The sequence below is a fragment of the Cinclus cinclus genome, chromosome 1, assembly GCF_963662255.1.
Source record: "Cinclus cinclus chromosome 1, bCinCin1.1, whole genome shotgun sequence".
Lineage (NCBI taxonomy): Eukaryota > Metazoa > Chordata > Aves > Passeriformes > Cinclidae > Cinclus > Cinclus cinclus.
This window is the reverse complement of record NC_085046.1, coordinates 151702082-151727158: the sequence shown is the minus strand read 5'-3', so window position 1 is coordinate 151727158 and position 25077 is coordinate 151702082. Positions and strand designations below refer to the sequence as shown.

The 25077-nt window shown below is 47.6% G+C and overlaps 1 protein-coding gene across 3 annotated transcripts; it reads right to left on the bottom strand.

Annotated features, from left to right (window-relative positions):
- Positions 1-571: 571 nt before the first annotated feature.
- On the bottom strand, positions 572-24747 carry HGH1 (HGH1 homolog). 3 transcript variants are annotated; one of them, XR_009933194.1, is made up of 7 exons: positions 24077-24747; positions 23885-23985; positions 20493-20579; positions 17268-17359; positions 10721-10843; positions 1225-1442; positions 572-1058 (listed from the first exon to the last, which is right to left on the bottom strand). XR_009933194.1 is itself a non-coding variant. In XM_062492572.1 (6 exons), exons 1-6 carry the CDS (start codon positions 24745-24747, stop codon positions 1299-1301), a joined length of 1218 nt encoding a protein of 405 aa, XP_062348556.1. In that variant the 3' UTR covers positions 572-1298. The 3 variants fall into 3 exon arrangements, 2 of the variants coding, with proteins under 2 accessions (XP_062348556.1, XP_062348548.1); XM_062492572.1 differs by having other exon boundaries at positions 572-1442; XM_062492564.1 differs by lacking the exons at positions 572-1058; positions 1225-1442; positions 10721-10843 and having other exon boundaries at positions 16821-17359.
- Positions 24748-25077: the final 330 nt, after the last annotated feature.

Below are 25077 nucleotides of genomic sequence, written 5' to 3'. Positions count from 1 at the left end.
CCAATGTCCCCAAATTCCCTCCTGATGTTCCCAAACTCTGCCACAATTTCCCCAAATCCCCCAAAATTCCCTCAAATTTCCCCAAATTCTGCCCCAAAGTCACCAAATCCCCTCAAATGTCCCCAAATTCTGCCCCCGTTGTCCCCAAATCCAACCCCCCCCCCCCCACAAATGTCCCCAAATCTCTCAAGTGTCCCCAGCCCTGAGGAGGCCACACCAGATTTGGGGTGAAATTCTTTAATTGAACGAGTTTGGGACACCCCAGGGGCTGCTTGGGGACATCTCGGTGTCACCACCATGGTGACCATTGAGAACATCCCAGTGTCACCAAGATGGCTCCTTAGGGACACTCCATAGTTTCCATGGTGGTTTTTTTTTGGGGACATCCCGTTGTCGCTGTGGTGGATCCTTGGGGACGTCCCAGTGGCACCATGGTGACCTTTGGGGACATCTCATCACCACGATGGCTCCTTGGGGACATCCCGGTGTCACCACCACGGTGACCATTGGTGCCATCCCATTGTCACCACGATGGCTCCTTGGGGACATCCCAGTGTCACCATGGCGACCATTGGGGACATCTCATTGTCACCGTGGTGGCTTTTTGGGGACATCCCGGCGTCACCATGGCGACCATTGGTGCCATCCCAGTGTCGCCAAGATGGCTCCTTGGGGACATCCCAGTGTCACCATGGCGACCATTGGGGACATCTCATTGTCACCGTGGTGGCTTTCTGGGAACATCCCAGTGTCACCAAGATGGCTCCTTAGGGACACTCCGTAGTTTCCATGGTGGTTTTTTTTTTGGGGACATCCCATTGTCGCTGTGGTGGCTCCTTGGGGACATCCCGGTGTCACCATGGCGACCATTGGGGACATCTCATTGTCACCGTGGTGGCTTTTTGGGAACATCCCAGTGTCACCAAGATGGCTCCTTGGGGACATCCCGGTGTCACCACCACGGTGACCATTGGTGCCATCCCAGTGTCACCAAGATGGCTCCTTAGGGACACTCCGTAGTTTCCATGGTGGTTTTTTTTTGGGGACATCCCATTGTCGCTGTGGTGGATCCTTGGGGACATCCCGGTGTCACCACCACGGTGACCATTGGTGCCATCCCGTTGTCACCAAGATGGCTCCTTGGGGACATCCCAGTGTCACCATGGCGACCATTGGGGACATCTCATTGTCACCATGGTGGCTTTTTGGGGACATCTCATTGTCACCCCGATGGCTCCTTGGGGACATCCCGCTGTCCCCTCAAGTCCTCCCGGCGCCATTTTGGTGCCATCCCGGTGTCACTGTCCCGTCTCCGTCCCCTCCCGCTCCCATTCCCGCTCCTGCTCCCTGTCCAGGTCCCTCAGGCGCTGCTCCACCTCCTCGGGAATTGTCACCTCCAGCAGGTTCTCCATGCCAGCCTCGGGCTCGTCCCCGATCAGCACCTGGGGGACACGTCCCGAAAAAAATAAATTCCGGAATTCCGAAATTCCCGGGATCCCCAGCCCCAAAATTCCCCCGAACCTGAAACTCCTGCTATTCCCAACCTGGAATTCCCAGGATCCCAAAATCTTAAGGATCCCCATGCCGGAATCCCCGCAATCCCCTTCCCAAAATCCACGGGACTCCTAAATTCCCACAGTCGCCATCCCGAAATCCCCAGGATCCCTGAATTCCCACGATCCCTATCCCAAAACCCCCATGACCCATTCCTAAAATTCCAGAAACTCCCACCCCAAAAATCCCCAGGACCCCCATCCCAAAATCCCCCCAAGGATCCCTGGCCTGAAATCCCCGGGATCCCCATGTCAAAATTCCCGGAATCCCAAAATTCCCAGGATCGCCATCCGGAAATCCCTGGGATCCCCACGCCAAAATTTCTGGTGCCCCAGAAATTCCCCGGGATCCCAAAACCCCTAGAATCCCAAAATCCCCAATCTGAAATCCCCAGGATCCCCATCCCAGAATCTCCAGGATCCCAAAATTCCTGCGATCCTGATCCCAAAATCCCCAAAATTCCCACCCTGAAAACCCCAGGATACCAAAATCCCCAGGATCCCCATCCCAAAATTCCCAGAATCCCAAAATTGCCATGATCCCCATCCCAAAATCCCTGATAGCCCCATCCCAAAATCCCGGTGATCCCAAAATCCCTGTGATCCCCATCCCAAAATTCCCGTGACCCAATCCCAGAACTCCCAAGAATTCCCATCCCAAAACCTCCGAGATCCCCACCCCAAAATCCCTGTGATTCCCCATCCCAAAATGCCTGGTATCCCAAAATCCCCATCCCAAAGTCTTCAGGACCCCTGGGATCCCAAAATTCCCGTGATCCTGATCCCAAAATCCCCAGGATCCCAAAATCCCCAGGATCCCCATCTCCAAAATCCCTACAAAGCCAAAATTCCCATGATCCCCATCCCAAAATTGCCGTGACCCCGATCCTAAAACTCCAAGAGTTCCCATCCCAAAATCACCAGGATCCTCATCCCAAAATTGCCAAGACCCCAAAATCCCCAGGATGCCAAAAATTCCCACGATCCCCATCCCAAAGTCCAGGGAATCCCAAAATCCCCGGAATCCCAAAATCCCCGGGATCACCATCCCAAAATCCCCGGAATCCCAAAATCCCCGGGATCACCATCCCAAAATGCTCAAGACCCCAAAGTTCCTGCTATTCCCATCCCTAAACCCCCAGCATGCCAAAACCCCCGCAATCCCCATCCCAAAATTTCCAAAATCCAAAAAATCACCGGGATCCCCATCCCAAAATCCCCACGGAGCCGAAATTCCCCAGGATCCCAAAATCCCTGCGATCCCCGTCCCGAAATCCATGAGAGCTTCATAAAAAAATCCCCAGAATCCCAAAATCCCTGCGATCCCAAACTTCCCAAGATCCCCATCCCGAAATCCCCGCGATCCCGAAACCCCCGGGATCCCAAAATCCCCGTGATCCCAAAGTTGCCCTGATCCCAAAATTCCTGTGACCCAATGCCAAAATTCCAAGAATTCCCACCTCAAAAATCCCTGTGATCCCCAGGATCCCAAGATCTCCAGGATCCCAAAATCTCCAGGACCCCAAAATCTCCAGGATCCCCATCCCAAAATCCCCGCGATCCCAAAATCCCCGATGATCCCAAAATCCCAAATGATCCCAAAACCCCCGTGATCCCAAAATCCCCAATGATCCCAAAATTCCCACGATCCCAAAATCCCCATGGATCCCAAAATTCCCACAATCCCAAAAATCCCCAGTGATCCCAAAATCCCCAGTGATCCCAAAATCCCCACGATCCCAAAATCCGTGATCCCAAAATCCCCGCGAATCCCCAAAATCCCCCGCGATCCCAAAATCCCTGCAAATCCCCAAAACCCCCGCGAATCCCCAAAATCCCCCACGAATCCCAAAATCCCCGCGAATCCCCAAAATCCCCGCGATCCCAAAATCCCCATGATCCCAAAATCCCGAGTGATCCCAAAATCCCTGCGATCCCAAAACCCCCGTGATCCCAAAAACCCAGTGATCCCAAAATCCCGAGTGATCCCAAAATCCCCAGTGATCCCAAAATCCCCAGTGATCCCAAAATCCCTGCGATCCCAAAATTCCCATGATCCCAAAATCCCCTGGATCCCAAAACCCCCAGTGATCCCAAAATCCCCAGTGATCCCAAAACCGCCGTGATCCCAAAATCTCCGTGGATCCCCAAAATCCCCCACGATCCCCAAAAATCCCTGGGGATCCCAAAACCCCTGTGATCCCAAAATCCCCGTGGATCCCAAATTCCCCTCTATCCCAAAAAATCCCTGCGAGTCCCCCAAATCCCCGCGAATCCCAAAATCCCCCGAAGAATCCCTAAATCGCCGCAATCCCAAAATTCCCACGAATCCCAAAAATCCCCGTGATCCCAAAATCCCTGCGATCCCAAAACCCCCAGTGATCCCCAAAACCCCCCGTGAATGCCAAAATCCCCGCGAATCCCCAAAATCCCCCACGAATCCCAAAATCCCCCACGAATCCCAAAATCCCTGCAAATCCCCAAAATCCCCGCGAATCCCAAAATCCCCACGATCCCAAAATCCCCAGTGATCCCAAAATCCCCGTGAATTCCCAAAATCCCCCACGAATCCCAAAATCCCCCACGAATCCCCAAAATCCCCACGAATCCCCAAAATCCCCACGAATCCCCAAAATCCCCACGAATCCCAAAATCCCCGTGATTCCCCAAAAATGCCCGCGAATCCCAAAATCCCCGTGAATCCCCAAAACCCCCCACGAATCCCAAAATCCCCCACGAATCCCAAAATCCCCCACGAATCCCCAAAATCCCCGCGAATCCCAAAATCCCTGCAAATCCCCAAACCCCCGCGAATCCCAAAATCCCCACGATCCCAAAACCCCCATGATCCCAAAATCCCGAGTGATCCCAAAATCCCTGCGATCCCAAAACCCCTTGTGATCCCAAAAATCCCAGTGATGCCCAAAATCCCGAGTGATCCCAAAATCCCCGTAGATCCCCAAAATCCCCCACGATCCCCAAAATCCCCGCGAATCCCCAAAATCCCCGCGAATCCCCAAAATCCTCACGATCCCAAAATCCCCAGTGATCCCAAAATCCCCGCGATCCCAAAATCCCCGCGATCCCAAAATCCCCGCGATCCCAAAATCCCCATGAATCCCCAAAATCCCCGCGAATCCCCAAAACCCCCCATGAATCCCAAAATCCCCGCGAATCCCCAAAATCCCCATGATCCCAAAACCCCCATGATCCCAAAATCCCCATGATCCCAAAATCCCCATGATCCCAAAACTGCCGTGATCCCAAAATCTCCGTGGATCCCGAAATCCCCGCGACCCCAAAAATCCCCGCGAATCCCCCAAAATCCCCCGCGATCCCAAAATCTCCGCGAATCCCAAAATCCCCGCGAATCCCCAAAACCCCCCATGAATCCCAATATCCCCCATGAATCCAAAAATCCCCCATGAATCCCAAAATCCCCCACAAATCCCCAAAATCCCCGCGAATCCCAAAATCCCCGCGAATCCCCAAAATCCCCGTGATCCCAAAACCCCCGTGATCCCAAAATCCCCGCGATCCCAAAATCCCGAGTGATCCCAAAATCCCCGCGATCCCAAAACCCCCCACGATCCCCAAATCCCCGCGAATCCCTAAATCCCCCACGAATCCCAAAATCCCCCACGAATCCCAAAATCCCCGTGAATCCCCAAGACCCCCGTGATCCCAAAATCCCTGCGATCCCAAAACCCCCAGTGATTCCCCAAAAATGCCCGCGAATCCCAAAATCCCCGTGAATCCCAAAATGCCCGCAAATCCCCCAAAATCCCGAGCGATCCCAAAATCCCCGTGGATCCCAAAATCCCCGCGATCCCAAAATCCCCGTGATCCCAAAACCCCCAGTGATCCCAAAATCCCGAGTGATCCCAAAACCCCCATGATCCCAAAATCCCGAGTGATCCCAAAATCCCTGCGATCCCAAAACCCCCTGTGATCCCAAAAATCCCAGTGATCCCCAAAATCCCCGTGGATCCCAAAAATCCCAGTGATCCCAAAATCCCCACGATCCCAAAAATCCCAGTGATCCCAAAATCCCTGCGATCCCAAAACCCCCAGTGATCCCCAAAAATCCCCGTGAATCCCAAAATCCCCGCGAATCCCAAAATCCCCGCGAATCCCAAAATCCCTGTGATCCCAAAACCCCCGTGATCCCAAAATCCCTGCGATCCCAAAACCCCCAGTGATTCCCCAAAAATGCCCGCGAATCCCAAAATCCTCGTGAATCCCAAAATGCCCGCGAATCCCCCAAAATCCCGAGTGATCCCAAAATCCCCGTGGATCCCAAAATCCCCGCGATCCCAAAAATCCCCGTAGATCCCAAAATCCCTGTGATCCCAAAACCCCCAGTGATCCCCAAAATCCCCCACGATCCCCAAAACTCCCCGCGATCCCAAAACCCCCCACGATCCCCAAATCCCCGTGATCCCAAAATCCCCGTGAATCCCAAAATCCCCATGAATCCCCAAAACCCCCGTGATCCCAAAATCCCTGCGATCCCAACACCCCCAGTGATTCCCCAAAAATGCCCGCGAATCCCAAAATCCCCGTGAATCCCAAAACGCCCGCGAATCCCCCAAAATCCCGAGCGATCCCAAAATCCCCGTGGATCCCAAAATCCCCGCGATCCCAAAATCCCCATGATCCCAAAATCCCCAGTGATCCCAAAATCCCCAGTGATCCCAAAATCCCCAGTGATCCCCAAATCCCCACGATCCCAAAAATCTCAGTGATCCCCAAAATCCCCCACGATCCCCAAAAGTCCCCGCGAATCCCAAAATCCCTGTGAACCCCAAAATCCCCGTGAATCCCAAAATCCCCACGAATCCCAAAACCCCCCATGAATCCCAAAATCCCCCACGAATCCCAAAATTCCCGCGAATCCCCAAAATCCCCACGATCCCAAAATCCCCACGATCCCAAAATCCCCCGCGATCCCAAAACCCCCATGATCCCAAAATCCCCATGATCCCAAAATCCCCAGTGATCCCAAAATCCCGAGTGATCCCAAAATCCCCAGTGATCCCCAAATCCCCACGATCCCAAAAATCTCAGTGATCCCCAAAATCCCCCACGATCCCCAAAAGTCCCCGCGAATCCCAAAATCCCTGTGAACCCCAAAATCCCCGTGAATCCCAAAATCCCCACGAATCCCAAAACCCCCCATGAATCCCAAAATCCCCCACGAATCCCAAAATTCCCGCGAATCCCCAAAATCCCCACGATCCCAAAATCCCCACGATCCCAAAATCCCCCGCGATCCCAAAACCCCCATGATCCCAAAATCCCCATGATCCCAAAATCCCCAGTGATCCCAAAATCCCGAGTGATCCCAAAATCCCTGCGATCCCAAAACCCCTTGTGATCCCAAAAATCCCAGTGATGCCCAAAATCCCGAGTGATCCCAAAATCCCCGTAGATCCCCAAAATCCCCCACGATCCCCAAAATCCCCGCGAATCCCCAAAATCCCCGCGAATCCCCAAAATCCTCACGATCCCAAAATCCCCAGTGATCCCAAAATCCCCGCGATCCCAAAATCCCCGCGATCCCAAAATCCCCGCGATCCCAAAATCCCCATGAATCCCCAAAATCCCCGCGAATCCCCAAAACCCCCCATGAATCCCAAAATCCCCGCGAATCCCCAAAATCCCCATGATCCCAAAACCCCCATGATCCCAAAATCCCCATGATCCCAAAATCCCCATGATCCCAAAACTGCCGTGATCCCAAAATCTCCGTGGATCCCGAAATCCCCGCGACCCCAAAAATCCCCGCGAATCCCCCAAAATCCCCCGCGATCCCAAAATCTCCGCGAATCCCAAAATCCCCGCGAATCCCCAAAACCCCCCATGAATCCCAATATCCCCCATGAATCCAAAAATCCCCCATGAATCCCAAAATCCCCCACAAATCCCCAAAATCCCCGCGAATCCCAAAATCCCCGCGAATCCCCAAAATCCCCGTGATCCCAAAACCCCCGTGATCCCAAAACCCCCATGATCCCAAAATCCCGAGTGATCCCAAAATCCCCGCGATCCCAAAACCCCCCACGATCCCCAAATCCCCGCGAATCCCTAAATCCCCCACGAATCCCAAAATCCCCCACGAATCCCAAAATCCCCGTGAATCCCCAAGACCCCCGTGATCCCAAAATCCCTGCGATCCCAAAACCCCCAGTGATTCCCCAAAAATGCCCGCGAATCCCAAAATCCCCGTGAATCCCAAAATGCCCGCAAATCCCCCAAAATCCCGAGCGATCCCAAAATCCCCGTGGATCCCAAAATCCCCGCGATCCCAAAATCCCCGTGATCCCAAAACCCCCAGTGATCCCAAAATCCCGAGTGATCCCAAAACCCCCATGATCCCAAAATCCCGAGTGATCCCAAAATCCCTGCGATCCCAAAACCCCCTGTGATCCCAAAAATCCCAGTGATCCCCAAAATCCCCGTGGATCCCAAAAATCCCAGTGATCCCAAAATCCCCACGATCCCAAAAATCCCAGTGATCCCAAAATCCCTGCGATCCCAAAACCCCCAGTGATCCCCAAAAATCCCCGTGAATCCCAAAATCCCCGCGAATCCCAAAATCCCCGCGAATCCCAAAATCCCTGTGATCCCAAAACCCCCGTGATCCCAAAATCCCTGCGATCCCAAAACCCCCAGTGATTCCCCAAAAATGCCCGCGAATCCCAAAATCCTCGTGAATCCCAAAATGCCCGCGAATCCCCCAAAATCCCGAGTGATCCCAAAATCCCCGTGGATCCCAAAATCCCCGCGATCCCAAAAATCCCCGTAGATCCCAAAATCCCTGTGATCCCAAAACCCCCAGTGATCCCCAAAATCCCCCACGATCCCCAAAACTCCCCGCGATCCCAAAACCCCCCACGATCCCCAAATCCCCGTGATCCCAAAATCCCCGTGAATCCCAAAATCCCCATGAATCCCCAAAACCCCCGTGATCCCAAAATCCCTGCGATCCCAACACCCCCAGTGATTCCCCAAAAATGCCCGCGAATCCCAAAATCCCCGTGAATCCCAAAACGCCCGCGAATCCCCCAAAATCCCGAGCGATCCCAAAATCCCCGTGGATCCCAAAATCCCCGCGATCCCAAAATCCCCATGATCCCAAAATCCCCAGTGATCCCAAAATCCCGAGTGATCCCAAAATCCCCAGTGATCCCCAAATCCCCACGATCCCAAAAATCTCAGTGATCCCCAAAATCCCCCACGATCCCCAAAAGTCCCCGCGAATCCCAAAATCCCTGTGAACCCCAAAATCCCCGTGAATCCCAAAATCCCCACGAATCCCAAAACCCCCCATGAATCCCAAAATCCCCCACGAATCCCAAAATTCCCGCGAATCCCCAAAATCCCCACGATCCCAAAATCCCCACGATCCCAAAATCCCCCGCGATCCCAAAACCCCCATGATCCCAAAATCCCCATGATCCCAAAATCCCCAGTGATCCCAAAATCCCGAGTGATCCCAAAATCCCCAGTGATCCCCAAATCCCCACGATCCCAAAAATCTCAGTGATCCCCAAAATCCCCCACGATCCCCAAAAGTCCCCGCGAATCCCAAAATCCCTGTGAACCCCAAAATCCCCGTGAATCCCAAAATCCCCACGAATCCCAAAACCCCCCATGAATCCCAAAATCCCCCACGAATCCCAAAATTCCCGCGAATCCCCAAAATCCCCACGATCCCAAAATCCCCACGATCCCAAAATCCCCCGCGATCCCAAAACCCCCATGATCCCAAAATCCCCATGATCCCAAAATCCCCAGTGATCCCAAAATCCCGAGTGATCCCAAAATCCCCAGTGATCCCCAAATCCCCACGATCCCAAAAATCTCAGTGATCCCCAAAATCCCCCACGATCCCCAAAAGTCCCCGCGAATCCCAAAATCCCTGTGAACCCCAAAATCCCCGTGAATCCCAAAATCCCCACGAATCCCAAAACCCCCCATGAATCCCAAAATCCCCCACGAATCCCAAAATTCCCGCGAATCCCCAAAACCCCCGCGATCCCAAAACCCCCATGATCCCAAAATCTCCCGCGATCCCAAAACCCCCATGATCCCAAAATCCCCATGATCCCAAAATCCCCAGTGATCCCAAAATCCCGAGTGATCCCAAAATCCCCAGTGATCCCCAAATCCCCACGATCCCAAAAATCTCAGTGATCCCCAAAATCCCCCACGATCCCCAAAAGTCCCCGCGAATCCCAAAATCCCTGTGAACCCCAAAATCCCCGTGAATCCCAAAATCCCTGCGATCCCAAAACCCCCAGTGATTCCCCAAAAATGCCCGCGAATCCCAAAATCCCCGTGAATCCCAAAACGCCCGCGAATCCCCCAAAATCCCGAGCGATCCCAAAATCCCCGTGGATCCCAAAATCCCCGCGATCCCAAAATCCCCATGATCCCAAAATCCCCAGTGATCCCAAAATCCCCAGTGATCCCCAAATCCCCACGATCCCAAAAATCTCAGTGATCCCCAAAATCCCCCACGATCCCCAAAAGTCCCCGCGAATCCCAAAATCCCAGTGAACCCCAAAATCCCCGTGAATCCCAAAATCCCCACGAATCCCAAAACCCCCATGATCCCAAAATCCCGAGTGATCCCAAAATCCCTGCGATCCCAAAACCCCTTGTGATCCCAAAAATCCCAGTGATCCCAAAATCCTGAGTGATCCCAAAATCCCCATAGATCCCCAAAATCCCCCATGATCCCCAAAATCCCCCACGATCCCAAAATCCCCGCGAATCCCAAAATCCCTGTGATCCCAAAACCCCTGTGATCCCAAAATCCCGAGTGATCCTAAAACCTCTGTGATCCCAAAAGTCCCAGTGATCCCCAAAATCCCTGTGAACCCCAAAACCCCCGCGAATCCCAAAATCCCCACGAATCCCAAAATCCCCCGTGATCCCAAATCCCCCGCGAATCCCCAAAATCCCCGCGAATCCCAAAACCCCCACTGATCCCAAAATCCCCATGATCCCAAAATCCCCAGTGATCCCAAAACCCCCGTGATCCCAAAATCCTGAGTGATCCCGAAATCTCCACGACCCCAAAATCCCCCGCGAATCCCCAAAATCCCCCGCGAATCCCCAAAAAAAAATTCCCAGCTGGCGGTTCCCGGCCGTACCTGGATCACCTTGCGGCAGGCGTCGGCGACGCGCGCGTCCCGTTCCCGGCCGTGCAGATCCCGCAGCGCCTCCGACGTTCCCCGCGACCGCGCCCGCGACCGCCCGCCCTCCGTGGCCGTCAGCTGCTCCCGAGGCGCAACCGAAACAAAAAAATAAATAAATAAATGAAATAAAATTATAAAATTATAAAAATAATAACGACAAATTAAAAAATTAATAATAACGAAAAACGCATCCGTTCGGGAATTCCGCGGAAGTTTCGCGATTCGCGTCGGAAACGAGACGGGTCGAGAAATAAAAAAAACGTTAAAAAATAGAAATAGAAAAATAAAAAAAAAAAACGGGAATCCGGGATCCGGGTTTTCTGCGTCGGCGAGGAATAAAAAACCGGGAATTCGGGATCCGGATTTTCCGCGTCGGCGAGGAATTAAAAAACAGGAATTCGGGATCCGGATTTTCCTCCTCGGCGTCGGCGAGGAATAAAAAACCGGGAATTCGGGATCCGGATTTTCCTCCTCGGCGTCGGCGAGGAATAAAAAACCGGGAATCCGGGATCCGGATTTTCCTCCTCGGCGTCGGCGAGGAATAAAAAAACAGGAATTCGGGATCCGGATTTTCCGCGTCGGCGAGGAATAAAAAACCGGGAATTCGGGATCCGGATTTTCCTCCTCGGCGACGGCGAGGAATAAAAAACCGGGAATTCGGGATCCGGATTTTCCTCCTCGGCGACGGCGAGGAATAAAAAACCGGGAATTCGGGATCCGGATTTTCCGTGTCGGCGAGGAATTAAAAAACAGGAATTCGGGATCCGGATTTTCCTCCTCGGCGTCGGCGAGGAATAAAAAACCGGGAATTCGGGATCCGGATTTTCCTCCTCGGCGTCGGCGAGGAATAAAAAAACCGGGAATTCGGGATCCGGATTTTCCTCCTCGGCGTCGGCGAGGAATAAAAAACCGGGAATCCGGGATCCGGATTTTCCTCCTCGGCGAGGAATAAAAAAACAGGAATTCGGGATCCGGATTTTCCGCGTCGGCGAGGAATAAAAAACCGGGAATTCGGGATCCGGATTTTCCTCCTCGGCGTCGGCGAGGAATAAAAAACCGGGAATCCGGGATCCGGATTTTCCTCCTCGGCGTCGGCGAGGAATAAAAAAACAGGAATTCGGGATCCGGATTTTCCGCGTCGGCGAGGAATAAAAAACCGGGAATTCGGGATCCGGATTTTCCTCCTCGGCGACGGCGAGGAATAAAAAACCGGGAATTCGGGATCCGGATTTTCCTCCTCGGCGACGGCGAGGAATAAAAAACCGGGAATTCGGGATCCGGATTTTCCGTGTCGGCGAGGAATTAAAAAACAGGAATTCGGGATCCGGATTTTCCTCCTCGGCGTCGGCGAGGAATAAAAAACCGGGAATTCGGGATCCGGATTTTCCTCCTCGGCGTCGGCGAGGAATAAAAAAACCGGGAATTCGGGATCCGGATTTTCCTCCTCGGCGTCGGCGAGGAATAAAAAACCGGGAATTCGGGATCCGGATTTTCCTCCTCGGCGTCGGCGAGGAATAAAAAACCGGGAATCCGGGATCCGGATTTTCCTCCTCGGCGAGGAATAAAAAAACAGGAATTCGGGATCCGGATTTTCCGCGTCGGCGAGGAATAAAAAACCGGGAATTCGGGATCCGGATTTTCCTCCTCGGCGTCGGCGAGGAATAAAAAAACCGGGAATTCGGGATCCGGATTTTCCTCCTCGGCGTCGGCGAGGAATAAAAAAACCGGGAATTCGGGATCCGGATTTTCCGCGTCGGCGAGGAATAAAAAACCGGGAATTCGGGATCCGGATTTTCGGTGTCGGCGAGGAATAAAAAACCGGGAATTCGGGATCCGGATTTTCCGCGTCGGCGAGGAATAAAAAAACCGGGAATTCGGGATCCGGATTTTCCTCCTCGGCGTCGGCGAGGAATAAAAAAACCGGGAATTCGGGATCCGGATTTTCCTCCTCGGCGTCAGCGAGGAATAAAAAACCGGGAATTCGGGATCCGGATTTTCCGCGTCGGTGAAGAATAAAAAACCAGGAATTCGGGATCCGGATTTTCCGCGTCGGCGAGGAATAAAAAACCGGGAATCCGGGATCCGGATTTTCCTCCTCGGCGTCGGCGAGGAATAAAAAACCGGGAATTCGGGATCCGGATTTTCCTCCTCGGCGTCGGCGAGGAATAAAAAACCGGGAATTCGGGATCCGGATTTTCCTCCTCGGCGTCGGCAAAGAATAAAAAAACCGGGAATTCGGGATCCGGATTTTCCTCCTCGGCGTCGGCGAGGAATAAAAAACCGGGAATCCGGGATCCGGATTTTCCTCCTCGGCGTCGGCGAGGAATAAAAAACCGGGAATTCGGGATCCGGATTTTCCTCCTCGGCGTCGGCGAGGAATAAAAAACCGGGAATTCGGGATCCGGATTTTCCTCCTCGGCGTCGGCGGGGAATAAAAAAACCGGGAATTCGGGATCCGGATTTTCCTCCTCGGCGTCGGCGAGGAATAAAAAACCGGGAATTCGGGATCCGGATTTTCCTCCTCGGCGTCGGCGAGGAATTTTGGGATTTGTTATTATTTTTTATTTGGTTTTTTTTTTTGGATTTTTTTTTTTTTTTGGGGGGGCGATGCGGGAATTCGGCGAGGGAACGGCATTAAAAAAAAAAAATGAAATAAAAAATGGAAATTAAAAAATAAAAAATAAAAAATAAAAAACATTCCCGAAGCGACGCGCGGGATTCGGAACGGAGGTAAAATCCCAAAAAAATTTAAAAAAAAAATTTTTAGGGAAAAGGAAAAAAAAATTCCTCAAAAACCTCCCCCCCCCCCACACCCAAAAAAAAAAAAAAATTTCTCAGGGAATCCCTAAAATTTGGGAAAAAAAACAGGAATTTTTTTCTTTTTCACGGAAACATCGGAATTCCGGACGGGAACGGAAAATCTTCGTGGAACGGAAAAAAAAAAATCCGGGAAAAAAAAAAAAAAAACAACCTGGAATCGTCACGGAATTCCCAAAAAAAAATTCCACGTTGAACCCCAAAAAAATTCCTTAAAAAAAAAAAAACAAAAAAAAAAACCCCGAAATTTCGTCAACAAATTGCAAAAAAAATTCCCAAAAAAAAAGCCGCCCTCAAAAAAAAAAAAAAAATTCCGCAAAGAATTCCAAAAATTCCACAAGAGATCCCAAAATTCCTCCAGAAATCCCGAAAAAAAAAATCCCACAGGGAACACCAAAAATTCCTCAAAAAAAACCCAAAAAATTCTTCGGGGAACCCCAAAAAAAATTCCTCAAGGAAAACCCAAAATTTTTGTTCAGTCCCACAAATTCCAGTTCTGACCCCAAAGATTCCCAAAAAAACCCCAAAAGATCCCGAAATTCCTCAAGAATTCCCAAAATTCCTCCCGGAAACCCCAAAATTCCTCCCGGAAACCCCAAAATTCCTCCCCACAAATCCCAAATTTTCTCCCAAAAATTCCCAAAGTTCTTCCCTGAACTCCAAAATTTTTCCAAAAAACCCCAAAATTCCTCCCAAAAACCCCAAAGTTCTTTCTTGAATCCTAAAATTTCTCCCAAAAATCCCCAAAATTTCAGCCCAGAATTCCCAAAATTCTTCCCTGAACCCCTCCAGACCTCATGAAAATCCCAAAATTTTGCCCAAAACCCCAAAATTCCTCCCAAAAACCCCAAAATCCCTCCCAGAATTCCCAAAATTCTTCCCCAAAACCCCAAAATCCCTCCCCGAATCCCAAATTTCCTCCCAAAAATTCCCAAAATTCCTCCCAGAAACCCCAAAGTTCTTCCAAAAAACCCCAAAATTCCTCCAGAAATTCCCAAAATTTCTCCTGAAACCCCAAAATTCCTCCCAAAAATCCCAAAGTTCTTCCAAAAAACCCCAAAATTCCTCCCTGAAATCCCAAATTTTCTCCCAAAAATTCCCAAAATTCTTCCCAGAAACCCCAAAATTCCTCCAAAAATTCCCAAATTTTCTCCCAAAAATCCACAAAATTTCCTCCCAAAAAATACCCAAAATTCCTCCCAGAAACCCCAAAGTTCTTCCTTGAATCCCAAAATTCCTCCCAAAAATCCCAAAGTTCTTCCAAAAAACCCCAAAATTGCTCCAGAAACCCCAAAATTCCTCCCTGAAATCCCAAATTTTCTCCCAAAAATTCCCAAAATTCTTCCCAGAAACCCCAAAATTCCTCCAGAAATTCCCAAATTTTCTCCCAAAAATCCACAAAATTTCATCCCACAATTCCCAAAATTCTTCTCCAAAACCCCAAAATTCCTCCCTGAATCCCAAATTTTCTCCCAAAAATTCCCAAAATTCCTCCCAAAAACCCCAAAGTTCTTCCTTGAATCCCAAAACTCCTCCCAAAAATCCCAAAGTTCTTCCAAAAAACCCCAAAATTCCTCCAGAAATCCCCAAAATTTCTCCTGAAACCCCAAAATTCCTCCCAAAAACCCAAAATTTTCTCCCAAAACTTCCCAAAATTCCTCCCTGAATCCCAAATTTTCTCCCAAAAATCCACAAAATTTCATCCCAAAAATTCCCAAAATTCTTCCCAGAAACCCGAAAAGTCCTCCCCGAATCCCAAATTTCCTCCCAAAAAATTCCCAAAATTCTTCCCAGAAACCCCAAAGTTCTTCCTTGAATCCCAAATTTTCTCCCAAAAATTCCCAAAATTTCATCCCAGAATTCCCAAAATTCTTCTCCAAAACCCCAAAATTCCTCCCTGAATCCCAAATTTTCTCCCAAAAAATTCCCAAAATTCCGCCCAGAAACCCCAAAGTTCTTCCAAAAAACCCCAAAATTCCTCCAGAAATTCCCAAAATTTCTCCCAAAAATTCCCAAAATTTCATCCCAAAGTTCCCAAAATTCTTCCCAGAAACCCCAAAATTCCTCCCTGAATCCCAAATTTTCATCCCAACAATTCCCAAAATCCCACCACAAAATCCCAAAATTCCTCCTCAGAAATCCCAAATTTCCTCCCAAAAATTCCCAAAATTCCTCCCAGAAACCCCAAAGTTCTTCCTTGAATCCCAAAATTCCTCCCAAAAATCCCAAAGTTATTCCAAAAAACCCCAAAATTCCTCTAGAAATTTCCGAAATTCCTCCAGAAATTCCCAAAATTTCTCCTGAAACCCCAAAATTCCTCCCAGAAACCCCAAATTTTCTCCCAAAAATTCCCAAAATTCCTCCCAGAAACCCAAAATTTTCTCCCAAAAATTCCCAAAATTCTTCCCAGAAACCCCAAAGTTTTTCCTTGAATCCCAAATTTTCTCCCAAAAATCCCCAAATTTTCAACCCAGAATTCCCAAAATTCTTCCCAGAAACCCCAAAAGTCCTCCCTGAATCCCAAATTTCCTCCCAAAAAATTCCCAAAATGCCTCCCAGAAACCCCAAAGTTCTTCCTTGAATCCCAAAATTCCTCCCAAAAATCCCAAAGTTCTTCCAAAAAACCCCAAAATTCCTCCAGAAACCCCAAGTTCCTCCCTGAAATCCCAAATTTTCTCCCAAAAATTCCCAAAATTCTTCCCAGAAACCCCAAAATTCCTCCAAAAATTCCCAAATTTTCTCCCATAAATCCACAAAATTTCATCCCACAATTCCCAAAATTCTTCTCCAAAACCCCAAAATTCCTCCCTGAATCCCAATTTTTCTCCCAAAAAATTCCCAAAATTCCTCCCAAAAACCCCAAAGTTCTTCCTTGAATCCCAAAATTCCTCCCTGAATCCCAAATTTTCTCCCAAAAATTCCCAAAATTCTTCCCAGAAACCCCAAAATTCCTCCAGAAATTCCCAAATTTTCTCCCAAAAATCCACAAAATTTCATCCCACAATTCCCAAAATTCTTCCCAGAAACCCCAAAATTCCTCCCTGAATCCCAAATTTTCTCCCAAAACTTCGCAAAATTCCTCCCAGAAACCCCAAAATCCCACCACAAAATCCCAAAATTCCTCCTCAGAAATCCCAAATTTCCTCCCAAAAATTCCCAAAATTCTTCCCAGAAACCCGAAAAGTCCTCCCTGAATCCCAAATTTCCTCCCAAAAAATTCCCAAAATTCTTCCCAGAAACCCCAAAATTCCTACAGAAATTCCCAAATTTTCTCCCAAAAATCCACAAAATTTCATCCCACAATTCCCAAAATTCTTCTCCAAAACCCCAAAATTCCTCCCTGAATCCCAAATTTTCTCCCAAAACTTCCCAAAATTCCTCCCAGAAACCCCAAAGTTCTTCCAAAAAACCCCAAAATTCCTCCAGAAATTCCCAAAATTTCGCCTGAAACCCCAAAATTCCTCCCCGAATCCCCCAAATTTCCTCCCAAAAATTCCCAAAATTCCTCCCAGAAACCCCAAAGTTCTTCCAAAAAACCCCAAAATTCCTCCAGAAATTCCCAAAATTCCTCCAAGGAACCCCAAAATTCCTCCCCGAATCCCCCAAATTTCTGCTGGAAATCCCAGAACTGCTCCCAGAAGCTCTGCAGAATTCCCAGAATTCCCAAAATTCCAGGAATTCCCACCAGCAGCAGCGTTTCCAGCAGCATTTTTCGGATTTCGGGCTCCTCTTCCCTCTGGTGCTCCGGGGGGAGGAACTGGAGATCCACGGGAACTTCTGGAATGGGAGAGAAAAACCCCAAAAAAAAATAAAATAAAAAAAAAAAAAAATAAAAAATAAAAAATAAAAAATAAAAAATTAAAAATATAAAAAATTAAAAAATAAAAAATAAAAAAATGTCAGGAATTCCCCGAGAATCCCCGGCCCCAAAATTCCCAAAATTCCGGAGATCCCTAAAATTCCCAGAATTACAAAATCCCCCGGGATCCCAAAATCTTTAGAATTCCCATCCCAAAATCCCCAGGATTCGAAAGTTCCCAAAAATCCCAAAATTTCCAGGATTCCCTTCCCGAAATTCCCCAAAATCCCAAAATCCCCCAGGATCCCAAAATCCTCAGAATTCCCATCCCAAAATCCCCAGGATCCAAAAATTCCCCAAAATCCCCAAATTCCCCAAAATCCCAAAATTTCCAGGATTCCATTCCCGAAATTCCCAAAATCCCAAAATCCCCAGGATCCAAATATTCCCCAAAATCCCCAGGAATCCCAGGATCCAAATATTCCCCAAAATCCCAAAATCCCCCAGGATCCCAAAATCCTCAGAATTCCCATCCCAAAATCCCCAGGATCCAAAAATTCCCCAAAATCCCAAAATTTCCAGGACTCCCAGAATCCCAAAATTCCCAAAAATCCCAAAATTTCCAGGACTCCCAGAATCCCAAAATTTCCAGGATCTCCAACCCAAAATTCCCAAAATTCCCAGGATCCCAAAATTCCAAAATTTTGGGGATCCTCATCCCAAAATCCCCCAAATCCCAAGAATCCCAAAATTCCAAAATTCCCGGGATCCCAAAATTGCCAAAATTTTGGGGATCCCCGTCCCGAAATTCCCAAATTCCCCAAATTCCCAAAGTGCCCAAAATTTTCTTTCCAAAATCGCTGGGATCCCAAAATCCCCCGGATCCCAAAATTCCCAAAATTCCCAGGATCCCAAAATTCTGACAATCCCAAATTCCCAAAATTTTAGGGATCCCCATCCCAAAATTCCCAAAATCCCCAAATTCCCGGGAGACCAAAATTCTGGGATACAAAAATTTCCAAGAAATCTCCAAAAAAATTCCTAAAAATCCCCCAAAAATTGGAAAAAATTGTCAAAAAAATTCCTAAAAAAATCCCCCCAAAAATCCTAAAAATTTCCTAAAAAAACGCAAAAAATTTTCCAAAAAAATCCCCCGAAAATTTTCAAAAAAAATTCCCAAATGCACAGCAAAAAATTCCCAAAAAATCCCCCAAAATTATTGAAAAAATGCCTCAGAAAATCTTTACAAATTCCCAAAAAAATCTTAATTCCCCCAAAAAAATTTAAAAAAAAAATTCCTAAAAATTTTCAAAAAACTCCCTCTAAAAACTCTGGAAAAAGAATCCCCCAAAAATTTCTAAAATTTCCTCAAAATATTTCAAAAAATCCCCCAAAATTTCATAAAAATCCCAAAAAAATTCAAAGAAATAAAAAAAAAAAATCCTAAAAATCCCCCAAAGAAATTTCAAGAAAATCCCCCAAAAATTCCTAAATATCGCCAAAAAATTCCTTAAAAAAATCCCCAAAAAATTCCAAAAAACACCCGAAAAAATTTTCAAAAAATCACAAAAAAAAAACCTAAAAATCCCCCAAAAAATTTCTTAAAAATCCCCTAAAAATTACCAAAAAATCCCCCAAAAATTCCTAAAAATATCCTAAAATTCTTCAAAAAAATTCCTAAAAACTTCCTAAAAATCACCCCAAAAATTTCTCAAAAAATCCCCAAAAATTTCGTAAAAACCCCCCAAAAATTCCTAAAAATCCCCAAAAAACTCCTAAAAAAATCCCCAAAAATTCCTAAAAATCCCCTAAAAATTCCTAAAAAATCCCCAAAAAATTCCTAAAAATCCCCAAAAAATTTCTCAAAAAATCCCCAAAAAATTCCTAAAAATGCCCTAAAAACTTTCAAAAAATCACAAAAAAATTCCTAAAAATCCCCTAAAAATTTCCTAAAAATCCCCTAAAAATTGCAAAAAAATCCTCAAAAAATTCCTAAAAATCCCCAAAAAATTCCTAAAAATCCCCCTAAAAATTTTCAAAAAAAAAATCACAAAAAAATTCCTAAAAATCCCCGAAAAATTCCGAAAAATCCCCTAAAAATTCCTAAGAACCCCCCAAAAATTTCTCAAACGATCCCCAAAAAATTCCTAAAAATCCCCTAAAAATTTTCAAAAAAATCACAAAAAAATTCCTAAAAATCCCCTAAAAATTCCGAAATATCCCCTAAAAAATTATCAAAAAATCCCCACAAATTTCCTAAAAATCCCCTAAAAATTGCAAAAAAATCCTCAAAAAATTCCTAAAAATCCCCTAAAAATTTTCAAAAAAATCACAAAAAAATTCCTAAAAATCCTCTAAAAATTCCGAAAAAATCCCCACAAATTTCCTAAAAATCCCCTAAAAAATTACTAAAAATCCCTAAAAATTTCCTAAAAATCCCCTAAAAATTTTCAAAAAAATTCCTAAAAATCCCCTAAAAATTTCTCAAAAAATCCCCAATAAATTCCTAAAAATCCCCTAAAAATTTCTCAAAAAATCCCTAAAAAATTCCTAAAAATCCCCTAAAAAATTTCTCAAAAAATCCCCAAAAACTTCCTAAAAATCCCCTAAAAATTTCTCAAAAAATCCCCAAAAAATTCCTAAAAATCCCCAAAAAATTCCAAAAAAATCCCCAAAAAATTTTCAAAAAATCCCCAAAAAATTCCTAAAAATCCCCAAAAAATTCCTAAAAATCCCCTAAAAATTCCTAAAAATCCCCAAAAAATTCCTAAAAATCCCCGAAAAATTTTCAAAAAATCCCCCAAAAAATTCCTAAAAATCCCCTAAAAATTTTCAAAAAATCCCCAAAAAATTCCTAAAAATCCCCAAAAAATTCCTAAAAATCCCCCTAAAAATTTCTCAAAAAATCCCCAAAAATTTCCTAAAAATCCCCTAAAAATTCCTAAAAATCCCCTAAAAAATTATCAAAAAATCCCCCAAAAAATTCCCTAAAAACCCCCCAAAAATCCCTAAACCCCCCCCTATTTTTTTTTTTCCAAACCTCCCCTCTAAAAATGCTCCTACTTTTCAAGAATTCCCGATTTTCCGGGCAGAATTCCCGGGAAATTTCACCTTGTTCGTGGTGCCGGTGTCCGACCAGGGGCAGCAGCAGCGTCGGCATCGCCTCCACCTCGGGACCCAGCAGCCACTCGTGCTCTCCTGAAATTCCAAAGGAAAAAAAAAAACATGGAAAAGAGAGAAAAAAAATAATAACAACCAAAAAAAAAAAAAAAAAATAAATCAACCCCCCCCCCCAAAAAAAAAAAAAAAAATTAAAAAAAAAATTTTTGGGGAATTCCGACCTCGGTTCGTTGGAGTCGGTTTTTTCCGAGTGGAATAAAAAAAAAATAAAAAGAAAAAAAAAATCTCTCCCAAAAAAAAAAAATCCTGGAATTTTTTGGTGTTTTTTTAATAAACGGGGAGGGATGGGGGGGGGGGGGGGAGGTGATTTTTGTTGGTGGAATTTGGGGTTGGGGATTTTTTTTTTAGGGAATTTTGGGGTTTTTTGGAGGTATTAGGGAAGAGTTGGGAAATGGGATTTTAATGGGAATTCCCAGAATTTGGGAAGGGTTTGGAGCTGGGATTTTCCTGGGAATTCCCAGAATTTGGGAAGGGTTTGGAGATGGGGTTTTAATGGGAATTCTGTGAATTCCCAGAGTTTGGGAAGGGTTGGGAGATGGGATTTTCCTGAGAATTCCGGGAATTCCCGGAATTTGGGAAAGGTTTGGAGATGGGATTTTCCCAGGAATTCCCGGAATTCCTGGGCTTTGAGAAGGGTTTGGAATTCCCAGAATTTGGGAAGGGTTTGGAGATGGGGTTTTAATGGGAATTCTGGAAATTCCCGGAGTTTGGGAAAGGTTTGGAGCTGGGATTTTAATGGGAATTCTGGGAATTCCTGGAGTTTGGGAAGGGTTTGGAGCTGGGATTTTCCTGAGAATTCTGGGAATTCCTGGAATTTGGGAAGGGTTTGGAGATGGGATTTTCCCGGGAATTCCCGGAATTCCTGGGCTTTGGGACGGGTTTGGAGCTGGGATTTTCCTGGGAATTCTGGGAATTCCCAGAATTTGGGAAGGGTTTGGAGATGGGGTTTTAATGGGAATTCTGGAAATTCCCGGAGTTTGGGAAAGGTTTGGAGCTGAGATTTTAATGGGAATTCTGGGAATTCCTGGAATTTGGGAATGGTTGGGAGATGGGATTTTCCCAGGAATTCCCGGAATTCCTGGGCTTTGAGAAGGGCCTGGAATTCCCAGAATTTGGGAAGGGTTTGGAGATGGGGTTTTAATGGGAATTCTGGAAATTCCCGGAGTTTGGGAAAGGTTTGGAGCTGGGATTTTAATGGGAATTCTGGGAATTCCTGGAGTTTGGGAAGGGTTTGGAGCTGGGATTTTCCTGAGAATTCTGGGAATTCCTGGAATTTGGGAAGGGTTTGGAGATGGGATTTTCCCGGGAATTCCCGGAATTCCTGGGCTTTGGGACGGGTTTGGAGCTGGGATTTTCCTGGGAATTCTGGGAATTCCCAGAATTTGGGAAGGGTTTGGAGTTGGGATTTTAATGGGAATTCCCAGAATTTGGGAAGGGTTTGGAGATGGGGTTTTAATGGGAATTCTGGGAATTCCTGGAATTTGGGAAGGGTTTGGAGCTGGGATTTTCCTGAGAATTCTGGGAATTCCCGGAATTTGGGAATGGTTTGGAGCTGGGATTTTCCCGGGAATTCCCGGAATCCCTGGGCTTTGAGAAGGGTTTGGAATTCCCAGAATTTGGGAAGGGTTTGGAGCTGGGATTTTCCTGGGAATTCTAAAAATTCCTAGAGTTTGGGAAGGGTTTGGAATTCCCAGAATTTGGGAAGGGTTTGGAGCTGGGATTTTCCTGGGAATTCTGGGAATTCCCAGAATTTGGGAAAGGCTTGGAGCTGGGATTTTCCTGGGAATTCCCGGAATTTGGGAAAGGTTTGGAGATGGGATTTTCCCAGGAATTCCCGGAATTCCTGGGCTTTGAGAAGGGTTTGGAATCCGGGAGGGTTTTGAGCTGGGATTTTCCTGGGAATTCTGGGAATTCCTGGAGTCTGGGAAGGGTTTTCCGGGAATTCGCGGAATTTGGGAAGGGTTTGGAGCTGGGATGTTCCTGGGAATTCCCAGGAATTCGGAAGAATTGGATGGGGAATTTTTCCTGGGAATTCCCAGAATTTGCAAAGGGTTTGGAGATGGAATTTTCCTGGGAATTCCCAAAGTTTGGGAATGGTTTGGAGCTGGGGTTTTAATGGGAATTCTGGGAATTCCCAGAATTTGACAAAGGTTTGGAGCTGGGATTTTCTCGGAAATTTCCAAAAATTTGGAAGCATTAGATAGGGAATTCTTCCAGGAATTCCCAGAATTTGGGAAGGGTTTGGAATTGGGATTTTCCTGAGAATTCCAGGAAATCCTGGAGTTTGGGAAGGGTTTGGAATTCCCACAATTTGGGAAAGGTTTGGAGATGGGATTTTAATGGGAATTCTAAAAATTCCCAGAATTTGGGAAAGATTTGGAGCTGGGATTTTCCCGGGAATTCCCACAATTTGGGAAGGGTTTGGAGCTGGGATTTTAATGGGAATTCTAAAAACTCCCAGAATTTGGGAAAGATTTGGAGCTGGGAGTTTCCTGGGAATTCCCACAATTTGGGAAGGGTTTGGAGCTGGGATTTTAATGGGAATTCTAAAAACTCCCAGAATTTGGGAAAGATTTGGAGCTGGGATTTTCCTGGGAATTCCCACAATTTGGGAAGGGTTTGGAACTGGGATTTTAATGGGAATTCTAAAAATTCCCAGAATTTGGGAAGGATTTGGAGCTGGGATTTTCCTGGGAATTCCCACAATTTGGGAAGGGTTTGGAGCTGGGATTTTCCCGGGAATTCCCACAATTTGGGAAGGGTTTGGAGCTGGGATTTTAATGGGAATTCTAAAAATTCCCAGAATTTGGGAAAGATTTGGAGCTGGGATTTTCCTGGGAATTCCCACAATTTGGGAAGGGTTTGGAACTGGGATTTTAATGGGAATTCTAAAAATTCCCAGAATTTGGGAAGGATTTGGAGCTGGGATTTTCCTGGGAATTCCCACAATTTGGGAAGGGTTTGGAGCTGGGATTTTCCCGGGAATTCCCACAATTTGGGAAGGGTTTGGAGCTGGGATTTTAATGGGAATTCTAAAAACTCCCAGAATTTGGGAAAGGTTTGGAGCTGGGATTTTCCCGGGAATTCCTTCTCTCATTCCCATCACTCCCACATTTCCCCGAGTTCCAATTTCCCCACTCTTTTCCCATTTCCTTTTCCCATTCCCATTTTTCCCAAGCCCCCGGACCCACCAAATCCCGGTTTGCCCCAAATTCCAGGGGGATGAATCCTCCCCCCCCCTTCCACTCCTCATTCCCACGATTTCTTTTTTTATTTTTCACTTTTTTTTTTTTTTTTTAAATTTATTTTTTATTGTTTCTTACTGTGGTCGAAGCAGCAATTCCTCAGCGCTCCCACCACTCCTCTCCTCAGCTCCGCCGACTCCTTCCACCTCACCAGCGCCAGCATCCTCCTCACCACCCCGCTGCAAAACAAACCAAAATCCAAATCGCCATTCCCTCCTTTCATCCCCGATTCCTCCCCCCCCGCCCAATTCCCAGCGTTTTCTCCTTTACCCGGAGCGCTCCAGCAGCGCTCGGCGGCCCTCGGGAGCTTGGCTGAGGTTACAGAGCAGAGCTCCGAGCTCCGCCGGGGGCCGGGCCGAGCTCAGCGCCCTCAGCAGCGGATCCGTTCCGGGGCCCAGCGCCTCCACAACCCGCGCTGCCGCACCGGGATCCCGGCTTAGGTTGGCCAAGACGCCGCAAGCGGCTCCGGAGCTCGGCAGGAGGTGAAGAAGGGAAGGGATAGCGGAGAGAAGCGGTTCCAGAGCGGAGGGCTCGGACGAGGCGTTGACCAGCGCGGCCAAGGCGCTGTGGGCGCCGCTCGAGGCCGAGGCGGCCATGGCGGCCAAGGCCGATAAGGCCTCGGGGTGTGCGGCCAGCAGTGCCCGGCCTGAGGGGCTGCCGGACAGGGACAGAGCGGCTTCGGCTGCTGCGGGAGCAGCGGGGGAGGACGGGGAGAGCAGCGCCGTGAGTTCTGACAGCGCCATGACCGCCGCAGCCTCGTGGTTGGCCTCCTCCATCATCGCGGAGTTCTTCGTCTCCGCCGCCATGGTGGTGTTGCGTAGCGACGCAGAGATTGATGGGCGCGTCAGCCAATCAGAACCGGCAATACATGGATGTGAGCGGATGAGCCAATAGGATGAGGTCTTGTTGGGGAAAAAGGAGGAACTAAGGGTGAAAGGCATTGTGGGGAGGTGAAGTTGTACGGAAAAATGCCGTGCGGCCCCCCAGACACGGCTCCAATTGGGCCACGGCTTAATTATGCGACAAGGCCGCTACCAGTAATGGCCGCCTGCAGAGTCTCGCCTACCACCGTGACGGAAGCCGGGTCAGCTCCTTACAGGGACACGACCATGACGGGATTTAAATATGACGGGTCGCTTGGCAACCGCCCTGCGTGACGGCTCCGACAGCAAATCAACGAGAACTGTGCAAGGGGTGAGCCAATTAAATGCTGAGAAATGCCGGAAGCGGAGGGACGTGGAGAACAACGGGGTTGGGGGAAGAAATAGTTG

Bases quoted from the DNA above. Each gene is read 5' to 3' on its own strand.
- HGH1 (XM_062492564.1), bottom strand. From the start codon at position 24,747: ATGCCTTTCACCCTTAGTTCCTCCTTTTTCCCCAACAAGACCTCATCC. The intron at 23,986-24,076 runs GTAAAGGAGAAA...TTTGTTTTGCAG, and splicing joins GCGCTGCTGGAGCGCTCCGG to CGGGGTGGTGAGGAGGATGC. The intron at 20,580-23,884 runs GTAAGAAACAAT...TTGGAATTTCAG, and splicing joins GAATTGCTGCTTCGACCACA to GAGAGCACGAGTGGCTGCTG.